The sequence below is a fragment of the Protobothrops mucrosquamatus genome, unplaced genomic scaffold, assembly GCF_001527695.2.
Source record: "Protobothrops mucrosquamatus isolate PMUCROS unplaced genomic scaffold, P.Mucros_1.0 scaffold6, whole genome shotgun sequence".
In the NCBI taxonomy this organism is placed as follows: domain Eukaryota; kingdom Metazoa; phylum Chordata; class Lepidosauria; order Squamata; family Viperidae; genus Protobothrops; species Protobothrops mucrosquamatus.
This window is the reverse complement of record NW_015386393.1, coordinates 4,938,007-4,955,499: the sequence shown is the minus strand read 5'-3', so window position 1 is coordinate 4,955,499 and position 17,493 is coordinate 4,938,007. Positions and strand designations below refer to the sequence as shown.

General features: G+C 45.8%; 1 protein-coding gene across 1 annotated transcript in view; it reads right to left on the bottom strand.

Moving 5' to 3' along the window:
- The window catches only part of NFIC (nuclear factor I C), a 153,085-nt gene that overhangs the window by 84,570 nt on the left and 51,022 nt on the right, over window positions 1-17,493 (bottom strand). Inside the window, exon 2 of the mRNA XM_015809935.1 lies at window positions 12,557-13,088. Within this exon, the coding sequence (XP_015665421.1) occupies window positions 12,557-13,088 (532 nt within the window). The remainder of the gene's footprint in view (window positions 1-12,556; window positions 13,089-17,493) is intronic.

Here is a 17,493-nt window from a genome sequence, read left to right as displayed (position 1 = left end):
GACCTGACCTAGGGAGGATTTTATATGGGGTTTATTTTTTAGCAATTCGACAGAGACACAACTTTAAAATTTGATCTAATTCGGTTTTATCGGGGGGGGAATGTATTTATGTTTTGTTTTAAATATGTTGTGCGCCGCCCTGAGTCCCGTCGGGAGAAGGGCGGCATATAAATCAAATTAAATAAATAAATAAATAAATTAACTCTAGCTCCTAATTATATATATATATATAATCCTTAACTTACAACAGTTCATTTAGTGATAGTTGGAAGTTACAATAGCAATGAAAAAAGTGACTTATGACCGTTTTTCACACTTACGATTGTTGTAGCATGCCCATAGTCAGACACTTGTCAAGTGACTCATACTTATGATGGTTACAGTGTCCTGTGTCATGGATCATCTTGTGAGACCTTCTGACAAGCCAAGTCAATGGGGAAGCCAGGTTCAGTTAACAGCCATGTTACTAACTTAACAACTGAAGTGATTCACTTAACAACTATAGCAAGAAAAATTGTAAAAGGGGGTAAAGCTTACGTAAGAACTGTCTCACTTAGCAACAGAAATTTTGGGCTCAGTTATGATTGCATGTTGAGGACTATGTGTATATAGGTAAGATGGGAGCAAGATTATAGGCCCCCCCATATCTAGCTCTTCCAAAATTTGTTGGGTGACATCTATTGTCTTTCACCATTGGCTAAACTGGCTAGACCAGTGATGGTGAACCTTTTAGAGACTGAGTGCCCAAACTGCAACCCAAAACCCACTTATTTATCGCCGGGTGCCAGGTGGGCGTGGCCCACTGGGTGGGCATGGCGGTGGTGGTCATGGCAGACTGGGTGGGTGTGGCCAAGGTCACCTCGATGTTGCTCGTGGGGAGGGACACCTGTGGGGGCCGGGCAGGGTTGGGGGAGATCCAGGGGGTCTCTGGCAGGTGGGGCGGTGGGCAGGAGGCTCGTCCTGCAGGTTGAGGGGAGGCAAGGCGAGGCAGGGCGGGGGTGCCATTGTCGCAGGGCAAGGCAACGCAGAGGCCAGGGTGGATGCTTCCTGACACCATTGGCCCCCACACACAGAGGCCAGCGAGCGCATGGGGGCTGACAGTATCCGTCAGCAGCCACAGCCTGCCGGCCCCTGGACCGGAGCACTCTGGGGCTCCGCAGCCCACCGCTAGCAGTTCAGAGAAGCCGCCTCTGAGCTGGACGGACGGCTGACAGTTGAGGAGGCGATGCAATGGGTCGTACCCGGGAAAAGGAGAGCATGCGAGGCCAGGGGGGATGGGATGGGGGGGAGGGAAACCAGTCATGCTGGGATGCATCCAGCCACGTGGGACCTTGGCAAGTTAGCGGGCGGCTGGTTGAAGAGGGACAGTTGCCATCTCCGGGGCATGGCACGCGTGCCCACAGAGAGGGCTCTGAGTGTCGCCTCTGGCATGTGTGCCATAGGTTCGCCACCACTGGGCTAGACCTAGTTAGAATTAAAGCTTTTTAATAAATAGAGGACCATACCATATTCATCCCTAAGTTAACATACAGGTAATCCTCATTTAACGACCACAATTGGGACTAACAACTCAGTTATATGTAGTGGTCACTAAGTGAAATCGCCACTGTGCTTATGATTTTATTTCAGCTTTCCTTTGCTTTACAGAGCTGTGAAGGTTGTAAATATGAGGATTGGTCATAAAGTTACTTTTCATCACCATCATAACTGCCAACGGTTGCTAAACGAGGCAGTCATTCAACAAGGGCAGCTTGTTGCCTATTCTTTGACCAGAGAAGATATTCTAAATACCAAAGTGGCATGGTGACTGTTTTTGCATTGGCACAGTAGTGTGGGAAGTACAATCTCATTTATAACCCACCTTTTTTTAACAGAGTACCATAAATTCAAAGTACCTGTGGCTCGTAGTCTCCTCCTGCCAATCACAATTTTATCCTTGCAATAATTCTGTGGGGTAGCTCAGGTTAAAAAAAAAAAAAAAAGAGTAATTGGCCAAAGGCCACTCGGGAATCTCTTGGCCCAGTGAAAATTTGGACTGAATTTTCATGAACATAATGCCAAATTCTAGCCCATTGCCTCTCAAGCTTAGCAACTTTTAAGATGCGTGGACTTCAACTCCCAGAATTCCCCAGCCGGCTAGGGAATTCTGAAAGTTGAAGTCCACACATCTTAAATCGCTAAGATTGGAAAATACTGCTCTGTGTCAGGATGTTGCTGGAACCAGGGAAGGTCATCTGACCCCAGAATAAAAAAATCACTGTGGTCACTTCACCACCTGAGCTCAGCCCCCAATTTATAGGGTTGGGGAGATCTTCCTTCTGAAGAAACCCCCCCCCCTGAAAAGGGTCCAGTTTGAAGTCCAATGGAAGGAGGCCGCTTTACGTCCCCGGTTTGCCCCCATCTTTTCAATGGAAAACCAATCTCTCAACTCGTTTCATCTCTCTAGCTATCTCTTCTCAAGCCAAAGACGAGAGTCCCAGCTTCTGTGCCAATTCAGCAACTTTTCGAATCATGTTTTGCCTGCCCCCCCCTCAACGGCAAAAAGATAGCCACCCCCACCTCCTCCTCCTTTCCTCCCCCACACCAACACGGATGGACATTTTCTCGCCAGAATGCTGAGCCGAGGCGCGATCCAATTTGATCGATGGCGAGAGATTGATTACTATTACGCTGCAATGGTTTTGACTTTCAGCACTGACCTCCTATTGTGCAACTGGGAGAAAACTCCCTCTTCCCCTCCCCCTCCACCACCATCCTCTCTTCCCTTCCCCCCACTGCAGTCACAGCTTAGGCCCTGTGCAAAAACACTGAGGATGCTGGTAGGGTTGGGGGAGGACAGGGGAAAAAAACGGGGCGGGGGGGGGGAGGAAATCAGATGTCCAATTTTTCCACATTCTTTACACCGTCTGTATCTGCTTGGGCTGGAGGGATTATTACAGCTGGGATCCTGGGCAGAGATGGGGCAGCCTTGCCTCCACAGCGAAAGCAAGGGCTTGACTAAATGGCCTTCTGGGATCCCATCCACGGGGTTTTTTTTTTTTTTTCTTCCAATTTGGGTCCCCGTGAGGAAGGAGTGGTACCTGATTGAGATGCTAAGCAGCAAGGAGGCTTCAGTCTGGCACAGACTTTGCGCCTGCTCCAGCAGCGTGGCCGTTGCGGAGGAATAGGCTAAGGTTTTTTTTTTATTTTTTATTTTGCTGACGCTGGAGAAAAAAAAGGCATTATCACAGGGAGGATGGGGGGGGGGGAAGAGGCTGCGACTGCTCCAGACTGATAATGTCAGAGACAAACGGCAGCAGCATCTTAACAACGGTGAGGCTGCCAGCTCGCCTCCCTCTAACCATGGAGTTATTGCCTGCAGTGATAAGTCTGGGGTTCGGTGTCCGCTTGCTGACAAGCACGATGCTCAAAACTTTTCTAGCCTCCGCTTCTAATTGAGATTGTAATCTAATGGAGACTTCTTTTCCAAATCCAAAACGTTTATCTCCACCGGGTGCAATGAAACCCGGTGCAGTTTAGGTTAATAAGACAGATGTATGTGGCTGGATGCTCAACTGAACATCTCCAGCAGCTTCCAACCGACTCACTCCATTTTTAGGAAGTTGCCTCTGATGTTTGGTTAATTCCTGATTAGCTGGGTGGCTGTGTCATCCTCCCCCCTAAATATTATCCTCACTCTAAATGGTCTTAATTTACTTTTAGTGGAATCAGCACATGCCCACCAATTTAGCCGGCTTTAAAAAGGCATGAGCTAGATTCATGGAAGATTAGGCTTCAGAGCCTTCTACACATAATGGCTATGTCTTATCTCCAAGGTCAGAATCAGCAATGACTCAATGTCACTCATTGGGGGAACAGGAAAAAGCGATCTCTTTTGACCTTCAAACCACTGAGCAGAGTTCTGCAGAACTTGGTTGCTGTGGGGAAGTTTATGATATCTGCAGGGCATCCAGTGTGAAGGCGAGAGTAGATTTGACTGACAATGAGCCATCAAGTCAGTGTTGATTCTTACTGACCATACATGATCCCGGCAAAGGCATCATTTCATATTGTGTAGGAGAAGGCAAGGGTAAATTCCTGTATTTTACCGAAAAAGCCATATACAGGTAGTCCTTGACTTATGACCAGAATTTCCATTGCTAAGCAAGGCAGTTGTTAAGTGAGTCACACCCAGTTCTATGATCTCTTTATCATGGTTGTTAAATGAAACATTGCAGTTGTGAAGTAAATCAGGTGTTCGTTAACAAAATAACAAAGTTAGAAGGGACCTTGGAGGTCTTCTAGTCCAACCCCCTGCTCAAGCAGGAGACCCTATACCATTTCAGGCAAATGGCTGCCCAATCTCTTCTTTAAAAATCTCCCATGGTGGAGCACTCACAACTTCTGAAGTGGATCCATTAATTGTTAAGTGGGTCCAGTTTCCCCTATTACCTTTACTTATCAAAAGCTGGCTGGGAAGATTGGCAAATGGCAGTCACATGACCCTGGGATGCCGTAAATGCATGCCAGCTGCCAAGTGCCCGAATTTTGATCACCTGATTGTGAGGATACTGCAATGGTCGTAAATGTGAGGATTGGTCATAAGGAATTTTTTCCAATGCTGTTGTAACTTCAAACAGCAGCTAAATGAATGGATGTAAGTCAAGGACTACTTGTGGATTAAATTAGGCTTTTCTTATTTCTAAATTTATTCATTTAGGGCCTTTGTATGCCCTTTGTGTTGCCAGTTTTAAGTCTCTGTGCATCATTGTGATGTCAATTAGCTACTTGGGGATCCCTGACTGGCTGGCACGACTTAAAAAGAAACAAAGGTGGTAAAAATAAACTAGTACAGTACCACAGGCCTCTGCTGCAAACAGCAATGACATGAAAAGGATGACACGTGCATCGGGGGATCACAATGCGAGCCTCAGCCCTACACACTTGCATCTTGTCATTGCACACAAGTACGTCAGTCACATGATTTGCACCGTGACACATATTTAATCATTACTCCACCCCTTGCCTGTGTGCCTTTGCTCTGTGGACAGCCATGCCCAGGAGTCAGTCAGGGGACAGAGCAAATGTACACATCTATTTGAAAGAAGAGGTAGTTGATTGATTCTGTTCTGAGGTTAAAAGCAAAACTGCTTTGGAACAGCGTGTAGCGAAAGAACGTAGCACAGAGCATCACCGCATCCTTAGTGCAAAGGCATCAGGCAAAAAGGCTCGCACCTGACTGAAAAACCAAGATTCCAGCAGTGTAAATTTTTACACTCGGGTAAAGAGCCCAAGAGTTCAAAAACAGTACAAGTAGTCCTCGACTTACAAACATTCACTTAGTGACTGTTCCAAATTTACAGCAGCATTGAAAAATATAACTTGCACTTATGACCGTCAGTATCTCCACGGTCATGAGATCAAAATTCAGGCACCTGACAAATGGCATCATCAGTGGAGGAAGCCTGATTCATTTAATGACTCTGTGATTCACTTAACAACTGCAGTGATTCAGTGAACAGATTCGCTTCACATGTGGCTCTTAACAATGGTTTGCTTAACTATAGTTTATGTCAACATTGGCCGAATGTGCACATTCTCCCAAGCCATAAACTTCGTAGGTGATACATTTTCTTTTATTTATGTCTTTTGCTGTATTTTCTAACATAGGTCCTCATTACTATTCTCTGTTTTATAGTTTGCATTCTGACATGGCCTAATGGCTAATCAGTAAATTCTTATACACAACAGCATAAAATCACAGCTGCCAGTTCTCTAGCGGGTGCTGACCTTCCTTCACATGGAATTCTTCTCAAGGACCTAGGATGTCATAACGTATTGGTGTAGTACATGTGCAGACCCAAACAATGTGGCCCTTTGCAATTGACACATGGGAAATTTGTCAATGCACAGAAATTTTTGTAAGTGCCATCCAAGGTTTTTTGTATGCTACCCAGTGTGCCAATAACCACTGGGACCACCTTGGTCAGTTTATGTCATAAGCAGTATAAGATGATGGACAGCCAGTTTGAGCAGTTAAGAAGACATCATGCTAGAAACTGAGACTGTGAGTTCTAGTTCTTCCTTAGGCGACCCAGTCACTCTGTCTCAGCTCTAGGAAGGAGGCAATGGCAAACCTCTTGTGAAAAACCTTGTCAAGAAAACTGCAGGGACCTATGGAGGCAGTCTCCAAGAATTGGACACAATTAAATGGAGGAGGAGGAGGATGTTTACCTGGGATTTCAAAATGCCCAAAGAAATTCAGAAAGGGAACATTTTGCCACGGAGCTAAACAGAAGAATTTGCATTCTACCTTCAAATCAGGAATCTGGCAGCATCTTTTCCGACTTAACAAATTTAATTAAAAGGCAGAAGCTTTCTCAAATGTTTGCCATCATAGACCCACACAGCAATCTTCCCACAGCCTACCTTAAATAATACCAAGGAGCCACCTTAAATAATAGGGAGGGAGGGGGGGAAAACTCAACCCACAACTCTGCTCAGCCTAGGGAAAGTGACAGCTCCTAGAAACCTTATCAGCTGCCTATTTACTACCAATTAGAGGGATCAGGTGATTTCAAGGCTGCCTGCAGACCCACACAAGGGGGTCAAGGTCAGGAGGCAGCCTCGAAGAGAAGAGGCTTGCAAGGCCCCAACAAGCCAATGACCTCCCAACTCTGTATAAAAATAAAGCAGAAAGGAAGCAGATTGCCCCCTGTCCTTTTCTTCCCTTAAAAGTTATTGCTCCTCTCCTTTATAGCTGATGTGAGGGGTTTCTTTTTGAGGGGGGGGGAAAGCAAGAAAAGGAAATCCTGCTGTCTCCTTCGTTCTGTCCTCCAGATGTTGCAGAGAATTCTGAAATGTCATTTTAAGAGAAAGCAGGCAGGGAAGCGGCATTTCAAACAACCACAACAGCAATAACAAGGTCAAGCTTTCCCAACCCTCAGACAGGCTGGGTAGCAACGCCCATCAGTCTCAGCCAAGCATTTTGGTTGGTGGGAGAAGATTAGGAATGCTGGACTGAGTAGCCCAGCCAAATTATTGGAGGAAGTTTGGGCAGCTAAAGTGGGTGAAGTAGTTTTTGTACTTTCAGTGTCTCAGAAGAGGCACTCAGCTTCCTCCTGCAGTGTGAGACTATTTGTCCTTTCGCCCCAATCAGATGGTCTAGTTTTGGTCACCACGAAATGAAAAAAAAAGGCTATTGAGACTCTAGAAAGAGTGCAGAGAAGAGCGGCAGAAATGATTAGGGGACTGGAGGCTAAAACATATGAAGAACGGTTGCAGGAATTGGGCATGTCTAATTTAATAAAAAAAATAAGGACCAGGATGATATGGTAGCAGTATTCCAGTATTTGAGGGGCTGCCACAAAGAAGAGCGGCTCAACCAATTCTCCAAAGGACCCAAAAGCAGGAGAAGAAGCAATGGATGGAACCTAATCAAGGAGAGAACCAGCCTAGAAATATGGAGGCATTTCCTTACAGTGAGAACAATTAATCAATGGGACAACTTGCCTCCAGAAGTTGTAGGTGCTCCAACACTGGAGGTTTCTAAGAAGAGAATCTACAAATATCGGTATGAAATGCTATAGGGCAGTGGTGGAGAACCTATGGCACGCGTGCCAGAGGCGGCACTCGGAGCTGTCTCTGTGGGCACACGTGCTGTTGCCCCAGCCTCGCCTCCTCCCACGACCCCCTCCTCTCCAGCAGCCCCCCTGAAGGAGAGTCACCCCCGAGTGTGGCCCACACGGAGCAGCGCAGCCAAGGACATGGCAGCCAGGCAGTGTAGATAAGACTCTGCCTCATGCCCCATCCCGCACAATGCTGCAGGGCGCGGGCAGAGGGCGTGGCCACCATGGCGCTGCTGGGCTGCCTGGGCGATCTACGGCAGGCCCTGAAGGTGGTGAGTGGCCCTGCAGGCAGGCGGGGTGGGGGACGGGTTGGGGGCGGGGCAGGGGGTGGAGTGGGGGCAGGGCCAGTTTTTGGACACTCGGTCTCTAAAAGGTTCGCCATCACTGCTATAGGGCTTCCTACTTGAGCAGGGGGTTGGACTAGAAGATCTCCAAGGTCCCTTCCAACTCTGTTATTCTGACTCCCCAGGACATAAAGTGCCTTCTCCTTGTCTCCTTTCCACCTGGAGAAGCTGGGGACCACACCTAAGACCTTTGGGGTAGCATAAATTAAGGGGACCATCATGATCATCCAGCCAGAGGACGCATCCATCTCGGCCGAAAAGAGTTTACTGACACCAGCAGAGGTTCTCCACTCAGGCTGGAGTCTTTGCTAGGGCTTCATAAGAGTGTCACAGACTGTCACCTTCTACACACCTTCTACACATAAGGCAAATGCATTGCTATTAAGAACAATAAGATTCTAGTCCTCATTAATCTAAATAAAGGCAGAAAACTGTACTCTAATTAAGAAATCACCAAGGAGGAAACCTTACCCTCACCAGAATTGGCAGGGCAAGCTACTACAGGTAGTCCTCAACTTATGACCATTTGAAGTTACAATGGCACCGAAAAACATGATTTCTGACCAGTCCTTGTGCTTACAAATGTTGCGGTATCCCCATGGTCACATAATTATGATGCGGGTGCTTGGCAACCATTGTGCATTTATGATAGTCCCAGCATTCCAAGGTCACATGATCACCATCTGCAACCTTCCCAGCCAGGTTATAACACGCAAAGTCAATGGGGAAGCCAGCAGGAAAGGTTGGAAATTGCGGTCATGATGACTTTTCCAGTCCCAACTGTGATCATAACTCTAGGACAGTGGTGGCGAACCTATGGCATGGGTGCCAGAGGTGCCACTCGGAGCCCTCTCTGTGGGCACACATGCTGTTGCCCCAGCCTCGCCTCCCCCCGTGACCCCCTCCTCTCCGGCAGCCCCCCTGAAGGAGAGTCACCCCTGAGCATGGCCCACGCGGAGCAGCACAGCCAAGGACATGGCAGCCAGGCAGCGTAGACAAGACTCTGCCCTCACACCCCATCATGCACAGTTGATGCTGCAGGGCGCGGGCAGAGGGCATGACCGCCATAGCACTGCTGGGCTGCCTGGGCGATCTGTGGCGGGCCCTGGAGGCGGTGAGTGGCCCTGCAGACAGGCAGGGCGGGGGGGTGGGGCAGGGGCTGGAGCAGAGGCGGGGCCAGTTTTTGGGCACTCGGTCTCTAAAAGGTTCGCCATCACTGCTCTAAGACTATCTATCTATATAAACAGGCAGCAAACCCACACTCCCTCACACTGATGATGTAACCTAGCTGGATAATAAAATGTCTGGAAACAAACAACCCGGCTCAGAGAGCATCAAGAACTCCACATCAAAACATCAACACACAGGGGTCAAATTAGCCATCTAGACCAGAGGTCCCCAACCTTTTGAGCACCAGGGACCGGTTCCTTGGAGAGAGGTTTTTCTGCAGACCGGAGGGGGCGTGGTTTCATGTTCTGCCTGCATCCCATGGATGGGGCTTTGCTTGTTTGCGCAGCCCAGTTTCTGGCATGCCGCGGCCCGGCGCCAGTCCACAGACCTGGGGTTTGGGACCCCTGATCTAGACCATTGTTCCAATTCTAAACTTTCAGAAAAGATCTCTTCAAGCAATCTGGATTTGTCAGAATGCAATTTGTGTTTTGTTATAGACTTGTCTTTCTTCTGCTTAAGTTTTTTGGGAGAATCTGCTAGGAACAGAAGGCTAAGCTGGAAAATTCAGGGCCTGATCATGGTGCCATTTTGTAGCTAAATTCACATAACATGAATTTAGGATTCAGATGAACAAAGTCAGATGGACCTTTTTTACCATATCATGTTATATCCAGTGGCATTGGGAGGGTTAAATTCAGAAGGAGTGTCACAATGTGAGCCCAGCCCCTTTTGAATGATGCATGGACATAAGGGGTGGGGTTTGTACCTTGACACTCCATTCATCCCCTTGCTGTTTCTAACCACCAATGCTCCCTCCATCACTTGCAGCTAGTAAGCAACCTCTTTAAGGCTTGAAATGTTGATTTGCTTCAGGCAACAGAATACAGAATAACAGAGTTGGAAGGGACCTTAGAGGTCTTCTAGTCCTGCTATGTCAGAAGATAGAAAAGGCAGAAAAGTGCTTGACGAAAGCAAATGCGAAGTCCTAATTTCTATAGGCACTGCGCTGAAATGTGACCGAGTACCCTTTATTTTATATTGATTTGCAAATTCTAAAGTAAATCCCTGTCTTTATTTAGAAGCCTTTAATAAACTCGGGGCAGCTTATAAAACCTTAGATTTGCACTACTTGGATGATTTTTGCAAGAAACCTTGGTTTTAATTCAGTTATGGCCTTGATGAGTCTCATGAAGCCAATTTGCATACGGGCAACCGAAAGGGATTTGATTCCTGACATAAATCCAGTAGCTTTCAAATATTCTTACCTTTAGAGGCCCAATCCCACAATTAATTATCCACTGCCCTAGAACTGTAATCTCAGCACAAAGGATTCCACGGGACCACTCACTTATGAAACTAATCAGGTACGTTTCATTTTGGCATGTATTCAAAATGCTCTGTGGCGCATAGGAACCGCTGCACTGAAGTTGCAGGTTGCCTACCCCTGCTATACCCTCACCTGAAATATCCAAGAAGCTACGATAGGCCCCAAGTTAGGGTGCTACAAAAAAAGGATATTCACCCAGACAGAGAAGTTTTCCACTGAGGTGCCTTTTACAGGTAGTCCTTGACTTGCTACCACAATCGGGATCAAAATTTCTGTTGCTAAGCAGGGCCGTTGTCAAGGGAATCATATCTGATTTTACAACCTTTTTGCCCCCGTTGTTAAGCGAATTGCTGCAGTTAAGTGAATCACACTGTCATTCAGTGAATCTGGTTCCCCCCTATTGACTTTGCCTGTCAGAAGCCAGCTAGGAAGGCCAGCAGGTTGTCAGTCAGGGGACTACCTGTAGAAGTCCACCGACAGAATGGAAAGCAAAGTGCCGCATCTGTATTTCATACTCGGTAGCTGTAAGCAAGAGACACAACCACTAATCATGACAGCTTTTTATGTAACAATCATGGCTTAATTGCCATTGTCTTCCATTCAAAGCACCTGAAGGCAGGACAAGAAGCAACGGATGGAAACTAACCAAAGAGAGAAGCAACCTAGAACTAAGGAGAAATTTCCTGACAGTTAGAACAATTAATCAGTGGAACAACCTGCCTCCAGAAGTTGTGAATGCTCCAACGCTGGAAGTCTTTAAGAAGAGATTGGACAGCCATTTGCCTGAAATGGTATAGGGTTTCCTGCCTGAGCAGGGGGTTGGACTACATGACCTCCAAGGTCCTTTCCAACTTTATTATTATTGTTGCTATTGTCGTTGTTATTATTATTATTACTATAACTTTGCTGGCTTAGACTACTGAACCCATCTGCCGCTTCTAACCAAGGATCAATATGGTACCAGTTGGAGACCCCGAAGAGAGGCACAGAAACATCTTCTCTGGATATGCTTCTCCTTAATTTCTTGTTCAGCAGCAGACTGCCTCTCAACCAAGGGATTCCATTACCAATTCCCACAGCCAATAATGACAGGAGGATAACTAGATTAGATTTGACTCATGATTCATGAAACCAAACTACTTGCTTTTCACAATGTCAACCGCATTCTTCTTGGTCTTCACACACCATTATAGAGCTGTCCTCATGCACAGGTGGTCGACTTACCACCTTTCATTTAATGACCGTTCAGTTACAATAGCTCTGAAAAATGTGACTAATGTCTGTTTTTCATACTTATGACCGAACAGAAATGTTGGGCTCAATTGCGGTCATAAATCGAGGACTACCTGTATTCATAGTGCCCTATCCTCTGAATCAGTAAATTCCCTTCGGGGGGGGGACTTATGTCAGGGAAATCGGGAGGTTCAAGCAGTTCAAATGAGTATAAAGGTTTACTGCAAGTTTAAGCTCTCAACAAGAATCTGAGCCACAGATAGTCCTCAACGTACGACCACAACTGAGCCCAAAATTTCTGTTGCTAAGTGAAACATTTCTTAAGTGGGTTTTGCCCCATTTTGCAACTTTTTTTTTTTTTTGCCAGATTTGTTAAGTGAATAACTGCAGTTGTTAAATTAGTTACACGGTTGTTAAGTGAATCTGGCTTCCCCATTGAGTTTGCTTGTCAGGAGGTCACAAAAGGGGATCACATGACCCCGGGGCACTGCAACCATCATAAATATGAACCAGTTGCCGAGCATCCAAATGTAAATCACATGACCATGGGGATGCTGCAACGGTCTGCAATGGTCATCAGTGTGAAAAATGGTCATGTCACTTTTTCCAGCGTTGTTGTAACTTTGAACGGTCACTAAATGAACTGTTGTAAGTCAAGAATTACTTGTATTACTAATAGTCAAGGGAAATGAGCAGGAATTAAGGTATTCGAGGTGGGATGGAGTTAAATCTCTTGCAGATGCGCAGGGACTCATGACTGATGACACATTTGACCCCTTCCTCAGACTCCTACAATATGATAGCTTAGGACTATTAAGAACAACTCCACCCCTGAATGGGCCCAATCCTAGGTGACAACCAACTTGGAGGCCTACCTCTCTCGCGGACAAAATATGCCAGGTAGAGGTCGAGCTCCTTGACCGAGACACTGATGTGGTGTGGCTGGACACAGAGGACAGGGTTGGTGCACTGTGCGGCCTTCACAAGGCGTTCCCCATCCGTGCTCTCCAGGGGGATTCCTTTGAAGAGGATCACCATGACGAGGTCGAGACGCCAGACTTTGTCAGCCTGGCGGAGACAGTCGATTCGGCGCATTTTTCCCTTCTGATCAGGGTTGGAGAGGACGCAGCACGAGGGCTTCTTCCCCGTGATGGAGAGCACAAAGTCCTCCCGGTACTCGGGCCGGATGTCCTTGCGCAGCTTGGCCAGCAAGCGCGAAGCCCACTTCTGCTTCACTTCCGGCTTCTCGTTGAGCAGCTCGTCTTTGACAGCCCGCTCCTCGTCTTTCGTCATCCGTTTCTCGTGTTTCTTGAAGTACTTGCGCTTCCGGGCTTGGAGGTTGAACCAGGTGTAGGCGAAGGCCCGAACATGAGGGAGGAGGGCCTCAATGAAAGGATGGAATTCATCCTGAAGGTGGGAAATTAAGAGAAAAAAAAGAAATAGTGGTCAGGCATAAGCTGGGCTTGGAAACATTGTTCTACTCCTATGAAGCTAACAAAAGGATGTGTGTTGGATTGCCAGGTTCATAGAAACCTGCCTGATTTTAGAATCAGGCACCTGAGGCCCTACTCTTCATCTTGTCACCTTATAGATAATCCTTGACTTGCGACTGGTCGCTTAACAATTGAAGTTTGACAAACCTACTTATGGGTACTTATGACCTGGGTTTGAAGTTCTGATGGTCAATCCTTCCCCATGATCACATGACCGGACTTTGGGTGCTCAGCCACTTGATCATGGAGGCAGGAGCCCTGGTGGCGCAGTGGTTAAAATGCAATATTTCAGGCTAACTCTGCCTACTGCCAGGAGTTCGATCCCGTCTGGCTCAAAGTTGATTCAGCCTTCCATTCTTCTGAACTTAGTAAAATGAGGGCCAGATTGTTGGGGGCAATAGGCTGACTCTGCACACTGCTTAGAGAGGGCTCTAAAACACTGTGAAGCGGTATATAAGTCTAAGAGCTATTGCTATCACTCCAGAGCACTGAAAGAAATACACGGCCTCTTTCAGGGCTGAAGGCAGGCCTACCCACCTATTTATACAAGGCAGTGTCAATGCCTGTATCAATGCCCAAGGATGTTTCTCTAAAAGTTTTCACCACCAGGCAGCCTTGGGGTCATTCTTGGGAATAGGGTCCCCTTGGTCTTATTACTCATTTGATCAAATTTGATTAAAACATTTTGAGCATTTTTAGATGAAGGCCTGTGTAAGTGAATGACAGTAACAGTAACAGCAGCCACACCAGTCCTTGATTTATGACCACAGTTGAGACCAGAATTTCCATTGCCTAGTAAGGTGGTTTTTAAATGAGTCACACTCTATTTTGCCTTTTTTGACATGGTTATTAAGTGAATCACTGCAGTTGTTAACTGAACCAAGTGGTCATTAAGCAAATTCAGTATCCCTCATTGACTTTGCTTTTTGGAAGTCAGCTGGGAAGGTCACAAGTAATGACCACATGACCTCAGGACAGTACAACCATCATAAATATAGGCTGGTTGCTAAGTGCCCAAATTTTGTTCATATGACCATGGGTAGGCTATCATGGTCATAAGTATGAGAACCAGTCATAAATCCCTTTTTAAACTTTGAACGGTCACTAAATGAATGGTTATAAGTCTACTTTACAGGTTTTCTGTACAATAGTAAATATTTTTGAATATTTTTCTCATAAAATCCACCTGTGTTCCATACTATCTTTCCTTCATGGAATTAGTATATTAAAACTATGTATTTCATACAAATACAGAGGACAAATTGCTGTATTTTCTTTTAAAGAAAATCTGCCTCAGGAGGCTTCACAGTTGAGCAGATATTGCCTGTCAGCCGATTCTCCAGCTTGAGCAGAGATATTGTCTGTCACCCATAATGCCCTGAGGAGTTGATGGGTCACGGATTCCATTTGCAGGAACAAAGATAGCCATGCTTGGACACCAGGTTATCTCTGTCCTACAAGAAGAGGGAACACAATGCACCAGATTCAGGGCTACCAGCAAAAATTCAAGCTAACTATAAGCAGGTCTAGATAGGGGTGTCCAACCTTGGCAGCTTTGAGACCTGTGGACTTCAACTCCCAGAATTCCCAGCTGGTTGGAGAATTCTGGGAGTTGAGGTCCACAGGTCTTAAAGTTGCCAAGGTTGGACACCCTGGTCTAGAAGAAAGGGAATGCTCCTGTAAGCATCCTTGCTCAATAGTAGTAATTGTGAGAGGGACCTCGGAGTCCTAGTGGACAATCACTTAAATATGAGCCAGCAGTGTGCTGCAGCTGCCAAAAAGGCCAACACAGTGCTGGGCTGCATTAACAGAGGGATAGAATCAAGATCACGTGAAGTATTAATACCACTTTACAATGCCTTGGTAAGACCACACTTGGAATACTGCATCCAGGTTTGGTCACCACGATGTAAAAAAGATGTAGAGACTCTAGAAAGAGTACAGAGAAGAGCAACAAAGATGATTAGGGGACTGGAAGCTAAACCATATAAGGAAAGGTTGATGGAATTGGGTATGTCTAGTTTAACGAAGAGAAGGACAAGGGGGGACATGATAGCAGTGTTCCAATATCTCAGGGGCTGCCACAAAGAAGAGGGAGTCAAACTATTTTCCAAAGCGCCTGAAGGCAGGACAAGAAGCAACGGATGGAAACTAATCAAGGAGAGAAGCAACCTAGAACTAAGGAGAAACTTCCTGACAGAACAGTTAACGAATGGAACAACCTGCCTCCAGAAGCGGTGAATGCTCCAACACTGGAAGTTTTTAAAAAGAGACTGAACAGCCATTTGTCTGAAAGGGTATAGGGTTTCCTGCCTGAGCAGGGGTTGGACTAGATGACCTCCAAGGTCCCTTCCAACTTTTTTATTATTATTATTATTATTATTATTATTATTATTATTATTATTATTATTATTATTATTATTATTATTATTATTATTATTATTATTATCTGTCCCAAGCTCCCTAAAGTTGGAACCCAGGAAGAAGTGGTTTCTCCAGGTTTTAGCTTGAGCAAAGCTTCTTGGCAGTTGTTCCACGTGCTTTGCTTCAACTGAAGTAACAGAGGTTTCTCCAGTGAGTCTTCCAACCCCAACGAGAGAGGACAGTTAAGAGTTTCCTTTCAGGAAAAGGGAAAGGAAACCAAATGGGCTGCTTAATTTCACAACAAATCGAGCTAGAAGGTCTAAGTCAGGGGTAGTCAACCTTGGCTCTTTTATGACTCGTGGACTTCAACTCCCAGTATTCCTGAGCCAGCTGTGCTGGCTCAGGAATTCTGGGAGCTGAAGTCCACGAGTCATAAAAGAGCCAAGGTTGACTACCCCTGGTCTAAGTAGTAGCTGAAAAGAGAAACAGTGACACTCTTATCCAGAAAACTGATTTCAGGGAACAGTGATGAGAGGAAAGGGAACCACCTCATGCTGGGCACAGGGGCATTCACACACTCACAATCACACACACAAAATGAGAAAGGCAGCCTGATGGGGTCAGCATGAGGTTCCACATTGGAGATGGCTGCTAGATTGATGGCAGACTCTACCTCCTCCCCTTTGCTTTCTGCTCTCCACCCATTCAACTTTTGGGTTATCATATTATCACTTCCTTTGTTGTTATTTATTTATAAAATTTATTTCCCACCCATTTTGTATCCTCTCAACAATGATTTTATTCTTTATTTTATTGTTCTGTTATTTTACTTCTTTTTACACACCTTTTCATTTTTCTTTCTTTTTATTATTGTAAGCCGCCTAGAATAGCCCTATGGTGCGACAGGTGGCAAATAAATGTAATAAATAATAAATAACAATAATAGTAATGAAGGGCAAGTAAGTGGAGAAGACAGAGATACCACATCTCTTCTAAACACACCATACTACACTCAGGAATGTCTCCTAAGGGCTCTTGACTAGTCTACCACAGAAAGGGTCCTTGCTGGATGGGAGGAAGCATTCATGGGAGATTGGATAGACAAGTTAAACAGGTTATAACGATACATCTCTATGCCAAAAATGGCAGACAGGGAATTATGGCTTGCTCAGTGGAGCACTGAATGGATGTGACATACATAAAAATCAAACCTTTGATCTACGTAGGCCAGTACTGAGTACAAATATTCCTTGACTTACAACCATTCGTTTAGTGACTGTTCAAAGTTACAATGGCACTAAAAAAGTGACCTATGACTTTTATTCACACTTACAACTGTTGCAGCATCCCCATGGCCACGTGATCAAAATTCCCAGGGTCGGGGACTTCCGGTGGCGAGGCTTCGCCGAAGGAGGCTTCTTTCTTAGCCTCCCGCCCGGGACTGCGTCAAAGCTGTCAAAACAGCGCGGATCAGCTGTTTTGCGGCTCGGAACTTTCTCCCCGGGCGAAGGGGAGAAAGTGAGTTCGGTCTGGATAGGGGTTGAGTTCCCTAGTCCCCCCAGGGATGAAGGTGATGAACTCCCCCGGAGTCCGGACCTCCCTCCGCAGCTCGGAGTGTCTTCGCTCCTCAGAGCGAAGCTAGACGTCGCCGCCACTGCTGCTACTTTGTATCTGCTTGTGAGTAACTTTTGAACAGACGGAACCAGACAGGGGATTTTTACTTTAGTTAAATTGTGACTTTAACTCAAAGATTTTACTGGGATTTTTGCCATTTGCTATAAGTGAAAGTGAGAAGAAAATGGCCGCGGAAGCACTACTTCTTTGTAACAAAAGGAAAACTTTCACTTTTTTTCCGGTTGTGGAATGATACATTTTAAAGGACTTTAAAGAATTTTTTTTTAAGTCAAGCTTTTTTAAGTTTACACTTGCTGTTGTGAGTTTCAAAAATAATTTGG